This window comes from Theobroma cacao, chromosome 3 (genome assembly GCF_000208745.1).
Source record: "Theobroma cacao cultivar B97-61/B2 chromosome 3, Criollo_cocoa_genome_V2, whole genome shotgun sequence".
NCBI classification, from domain to species: domain Eukaryota; kingdom Viridiplantae; phylum Streptophyta; class Magnoliopsida; order Malvales; family Malvaceae; genus Theobroma; species Theobroma cacao.
Window position 1 is genome coordinate 1,859,713 of NC_030852.1, and position 6,446 is coordinate 1,866,158.

Below are 6,446 nucleotides of genomic sequence, written 5' to 3' on the forward strand. Positions count from 1 at the left end.
ACGAGGGGATTTCTGTTGAAATGGTTGTCAAAGTAGAGCCTAGCACCTTAGCATTCACACATGAAATATCAGAAGCAAAAGTTTGATGTAACTATTGAGATCGATACAGAAGCTTCTCCAGTGGTATATGGGAATCTCAAATAAGCTTAAACTGCCAAGTTTTTCCATAAGCAAAAACATACAAAAAAATGATACCAGGCAAACCCCATATCATCAATCCTGACCCAGAAAAATGAACTTTACATTATTATCCAGTTGTTCTGTAAAGACAAAATGTGAGGAGAAAAGGAGAGCACGTGAACCTGGGGATGGGTACAATCCAAAAAATTTGTCACCCTCTTTCTTGCTACTTGCTAGGCTACAGAAACTACTCTTATAATCTACTAGTTTCAAGCAGGAAATCGGCTTTTCTTATGCATTTCAAAAGGAAGCTTCATGTACAACATTTCTTCACAGATGTATTTAAGGTCGACCACTCAAAGCCATCATACCAGATTGCAGATATATCATGTTGGAACACCAACATCTTCCCTGTATGCTGAGATGGCTCCATCAGAGACTGCAGACATAGTCAGGATAGTATCTTTGGCACTTTTAGAGAAGGCAAACTCAGTAACCAAGGCCAAATGATCACTTCCCAGTTTCTGTACGATGATAGAAACCAGGGTCAGACAGGAAACTAATACAAAGAACATTATGCATAAAAAATGACACTTCATCAGATAAAAGAAACTATTCTAATGGACCAAGACATTTGCAATATCTAGTAAGACAAAATAGGAATTCAGAATATGAAGCTCTAAATTCAAATCATTAAAATTCCCATTTTTATAAGATTTTAACAGAAGTTGCTTCTTTTTTTTAACATAAATGTAATAGTCTAGAAAATGTCTCGTGAGAGGGCATTAATCAACAAATCTCCAAGGACAACAAAGCTACAGTTAAATATATAGAAGTAAACACTTTAAAAGCAAAAACTGTTAAGAAAAGGGCAGTCCAGCACATGAGACTTCCGCATTGCGAGGTTTGGGGAGACTTGGATGAAGATTTGATTAGTTTTTCAATTGTTCTTACCTTGCTTGGAAGGCCACCAGTCCTTCTGAGAATGTCAATTGGAAGAGTATCCAAAACTCTAGTAGGTAGAATACCCTCTGAGTACCTGTACCAAGTCAAGAAATCTTAAATTTCTGTCTTTATCTTTACAATCCAAGCCCCCATTGTGATTGCAGGTACAGATTTTCAGAAAGCCTCGTACCATAAATAGTCAACAGTTCCAAGAAACTTAGAGTGATAGGAAGTGGCTAAAGGTTCACCACTGAAGTCCCTTGTATTTGTAGAACCCTGAGAAAATAATAAAACAACTGTCACAAATTCCCAAATAACCAGAGCAGAAAGACGCTGATACAGATAGGTCTAATTATGTGTGCATATATATACATATCTAAATGCATGCATGTATACCTTTACTGTAGCATAGGAGCTACTAAGCTTCAATGGATGCACAACTAAATGGCTGTCAGCACTTCCAGTTGCAACTCTAACCTCCTCATCTGTCCAGCAATCATTCAAAAATCTGAAATGAAAGGTACTGAATTCTATTAAATGACAATTAGAATAAGAAATATGTTTGAGAAGAAGAATTCTAAGAAAAACACCTGAAAACATGGGGATGTGTTTGTGTGAATGATAGCGACACACTAAAGGCCTTAATTGGTCATGAGCTCATACAATGGCATAATAATAACTAGATATTTAACCTATTACAGGATAGTAACACAAAATTGCAATGGCATAGAACCCATATCTAAAGGGGAGAGAAAAAGATTCTAATAATTAAGTGCAGGAATACCAGAATCTGATGAACATGAAACTAATTAAACATAAGATGACAATCTTATAAAATTTTTCTTAGTTGGTTAATAAATTTATTATTTTTTTTGTCCTTTTATACACATCAAGTATATAGATGAGCAATGAACACCTCATTAGTGAAAGTAAATTTAATTTAGAGATATGATCATCAGAGAACTCTAAGCAATGAGAGTCCATCTTCTGATAAGAAACTGTTGGGTTTAGTCCAATTTTTCTTTAAGAGATGTAATATGCATATATATAGTTGAAGTTTACAATAAAAAATTTTCTTACACCACAACTAGGTGATGGGAGTATGAGAGAAGAATTTGATGGGAAAATAATATGTGCCTGATATCATCTCTCTCATGTACACATACCCCAACATACACAATTTGAAAGAAAAAGGTAAGAGTGTAGAAAGGGGAAAGTACCCATCCAAGATAGTAAACGGACTTCTTGATTCCCTATTAACACCCAAAACTTGAGAGGGATGGCAACTTCTCTGACCAGACAACTCTTCTCTGTTATACAACTTGATATCTAGCTGCAAAAAAAAAAAGAACATATCATATGTTTAATATATGATTAAATTCATCAATGTCGTGCTGTGAAGAAGGGAATTCCATGGAACTGGAAGAATAATATTCATAGATGAAAAGTTCAACAGAATCTTACCTCTGATGTGGACAAGAACTTGTATATTGCACTCTGCCCACAACATGGAAATAATTGGCATTTACCGAGAAGAATAATTGGACAATGATATAAATACCATATATAAATGAAATAAAGTTTAGATGCCACACCTGAGGAGTGCTATTAAAATCACCCCCAAGCACAACCGGGACATTTCCCCATCTATTGGAGAGCATCTGTGCCCTTGTGGAGAGAAAACGAATCTAGAAAACAAGATGATCAAATTAAAAACAAGAGCAAAATTACCAAAGAAAACTGAAGCCATTAGAATTTTAATTAAACAAAAACAATGGTGAAAACCAAAAAAGAAAAAAATCTGTAAACTACAGTCTAAGTTCCCTTCTGCCCAGTTTCTATTCCCACCCCCCAACACATACCCATAAAACCCAAAGGAAATAATTAATTAAATAAGTTAAATGAGGCAGGGGAATCAAGCTTTCTATACTAGGCATCTACAAGATTAAACTACAAATTAATGAAAAAATGTCATATACCTAGAAATCTCCCAAAACGAGGGAACAAATGTGGAATAAACTATATTGTAAAGAGGTATGTCCAAAAAAAAAAGAAAAAGCAAAGGACCAAAAACAAAGCATGCCCTATCTATGAAGGAAATACAATGCACTAAAAATGCTAGCTTCTTGAATAAGCATGTTTATTTTGTTTTGTATAGGTATACATTATACAAATGTATGTATGTATGTATAATTTTAGATTTTTATTGTCTGCTGTGTATTGTTTGCAAATGGCATGCTTCCTAAGATACTACAGGAGTACACTCCAAGAAGAATATTTGAGTTACTATACCTGATTGTGGTTCACAAGATGGTTAGTAATATATTTATTTCACATAAATAATGTAAATTGTGAAGCGACTTACTTGACCTAGCTTCACCTCTCCTCGGCTTGGGTTATAAAGCACATGAATGTTACCAATCACTAGTCTTCTCGATTCAACTCTGCATATCTGCCTGGATGTAGTGGAGTCACATATAGAATGGACAAGTCTTCTAAGAAACAGCATAATGCATAATGAACATGTCAAGAAAGAGGAAGGGTAGTTAACTTCAATCAGATGCACATTATTTGTAGAAATAGAAATAACAGTCTACATTTTCAGCTGAATACTGAGTTAGCCAAATTAGTAATATCCAAGCAACAGAACCCCTAGGGTATAAAGTTCAAGCAGAATCTTTGTGATGAAAACATAATTTTCAATAATTTTTCATGGTGTGATATGTATACCTCAATAAATAAACATTTATTGTTAATTTCTCTTTATATCCCCTTGTCATACAAATTACAGCTAAAATCCAAAAGACTAAACAATAACGATATTCATTAAGGGTACTGCAGTAGAACATTGAGAATCAAATGCTTTTAATATGATTTTCTTCAAGTCTGTGTAAGTCAACCAAGCTCAAGAAAACTAGGAAAGAAGGAGTATGTTTATCCTATGGTGAATTATTAATCATATAGTGACCCTCTGCTCAAAACAAGAAATGAACTTGAAGGAGAACAAAAATGCTCAATGAGTTTTGATCATTGTAGAATTAACTTGAAATTTAAATGCTCAATTCAGAATATCTTTGCTGGCAGAAGGATCAAGATTTGTGCAAATGTTTTGAGGAAGTTTTCAAAATATCTTTGTTGGCATCTTCCTTGAGAACTGGATCAAATTTGTTTGAAACATCTATGAGATTGTAGGAATTGAAAAGAAAGCTTTCAAATCGACAGATTAACATTGCAAGAACACTTACTACAATGTTACAGAAAGACATCAGTAGATATTGTAATTCATTGGTACCTCAAAAACAGAAAGTTGAGCAACATTATCACGAAGACCAAATCCCTTAAATTCGATGCTTTCTCTCTCCAACAATCGGAACCTGACCAAAGGAAAGTAAGATATCTTAAATAAGAAACCCACAAGTCAACTTTTCAGAAAAAATAAATCAAAGATACTATAGCTTCCTCACTTGTCAGGTTTCCAGAATGTAGCACACCCATCAACATTACCTCCAGTGCGCCGCTGCCATTACAATTTCGTGTCATATTTCTTAGTTTTCTGGATATGTACCGTATCATGAAATGCATAGACAAAATAAACCTGGAACTGAAGATTAACCTTATAAGAACCAACATATCCTGCTTTCTTCATTGTGTTCCTTAGATCAAAATACTTGTCCACCTCCTGAAGCAATTACACTAGCACCCTTTAAGTTCAAAGTTGCACTAAATTATAAGAAATACTCAATAAAAGGAAAAACAAGCTTACTTGCATACAGATTATATCTGGGTTCCATCCCATTAATTCTTCACATAAGACCCTTTTCCGATAGCCCCATCGTAAGTAATCTGAAGGGACATTTATGTACAAATCTTTGTGTTTTGAAGCATTTCTGTCGCCCAATATGTTATATGATGCCACAGTAAATCTATCTGGCAAAAACAGATGAAGCGTTTAAGCTAACTAGACCCAAATCATGCGTTCATTTACTAAAAATATCAAAATTTCTAATCAAATTATTGACTAATTAATCAATCATCTTGAATGATCAAGGGGAACTAAAGTCAATTGAACCTGAGAGAAATTCCATGAAAAATATTAAATTGTTGCGTTTGAAGTTGCTATGTTGATTTTGTCAGGTTCACCTGAAATGATGAATTGCTTACCTTGGGAAACTAGAGGTTGTTGAACTTCGACCCAATGGCGAAGGATCTCGGAGGAAGTATCATATGACGACGGTGGTTGTCGACGGCTTGGATTGTACCATCGACGGCTGTAGGATCCAGTTGACGACGACGAAGAAGAAGAATTTGTAGGGCCAGCCATGGAACAAGAAATGGCAGTGGCGCGCTTGAAGGAAGAGGAAAAGGGAGAGGAGAAGAAGATGGGTTCAGGCAGGGGCTGGCCAAGAGTCGGGGCGGCCATGGTCATGGGGACTCGGGGGCGGAGCCAAGAACAAGCGTCGCACCCCATTGAAGAAGAAAGCTTAGGTTCGGAGGAATGGGATAGACAGCCCAACTACCAACTGCCTTTCATCTTCGGTGTTTGGCGCCACTCCTTTTCGGGATTTATCTAATTAATTCTTTTCTTTTCTTTTTTTTTATTTTTAATTGGTAAATTTTAGATGAAAAATAGTGAAATTTTTTTATTTAAATAATTAATAAGAATTTCACAATCCAAATTAACAAAATTATAATTTTTTTATATAGATCAATTATATATAAAAAATTATAAGTAATTTAAAAAAACTTCAATATTTTATTTAAGTAAGTATTGTAATTACTATTTGTAATTATTATCTAAAATTTTTAATTTAATTTTGCACACACTTCATAAAAAAATAGTTTTTTATATATTAATATTAACCTTTATCATTAAACTCTATTGATTATTACTTAAGAAACTCTATAATTATTATTTTTGGTTCATTTTTAATGTTAAAATCTTTTTGAACCATTTTTTTAATTAGGGGAAGAGGGATTCGAACCCTAATCTTTAAGTAGGGAGAACATACACTAATCAATGAATTAAATATTCGAGTGCTTTGAATTAAAATTTTAATAAACAACGAGTTGTTTTTTCAAATTTTATAAAATTAATATCTTAAACTAAATTTCCAAACAAGTAATATCACAAGGTATTCATCAAACTGTTGACACATTAATATAGTAAGTCACATTGTTGTTTCCATATTCCTCCCTTGCAGGCACTAACATTTTTAAAATTTTAAGATGGATAATTAATTTAAAATTAATTGAAAATTTTTATGAATTAATAAATTAATTGTATAATCTCCAAAAAAATCTTTTAACTATTTAGAAAAATTTTAATAAATCTTTATATTTTTATTACATTCAACAAACTCTTTTACTTTTATTTTGAGTCA

At 33.4% G+C, this 6,446-nt stretch overlaps 1 protein-coding gene across 1 annotated transcript; it reads right to left on the reverse strand.

The window, feature by feature from the left end:
- On the reverse strand, positions 67–5,598 carry LOC18604072 (carbon catabolite repressor protein 4 homolog 3). The gene is made up of 13 exons (XM_007036399.2): positions 5,227–5,598; positions 4,829–4,992; positions 4,679–4,744; positions 4,530–4,582; positions 4,358–4,439; positions 3,431–3,517; positions 2,661–2,753; positions 2,530–2,562; positions 2,286–2,398; positions 1,462–1,573; positions 1,256–1,341; positions 1,075–1,159; positions 67–644 (listed from the first exon to the last, which is right to left on the reverse strand). The coding sequence occupies exons 1-13, from the start codon at positions 5,531–5,533 to the stop codon at positions 507–509; spliced, it is 1,419 nt and encodes a 472-aa protein (XP_007036461.2). The 5' UTR covers positions 5,534–5,598; the 3' UTR covers positions 67–506.

What these genes read in the sequence shown, in the direction of transcription:
- LOC18604072 (XM_007036399.2), bottom strand. Translation starts at nt 5,533, where the DNA reads ATGGGGTGCGACGCTTGTTCTTGGCTCCGCCCCCGAGTCCCCATGACC. An exon ending in GCTCCTATGCTACAGTAAAG is followed by an intron (nt 1,342 to 1,461) that starts GTATACATGCAT and finishes TTATTTTCTCAG; the next exon opens with GGTTCTACAAATACAAGGGA. An exon ending in GGAACTGTTGACTATTTATG is followed by an intron (nt 1,160 to 1,255) that starts GTACGAGGCTTT and finishes GACTTGGTACAG; the next exon opens with GTACTCAGAGGGTATTCTAC.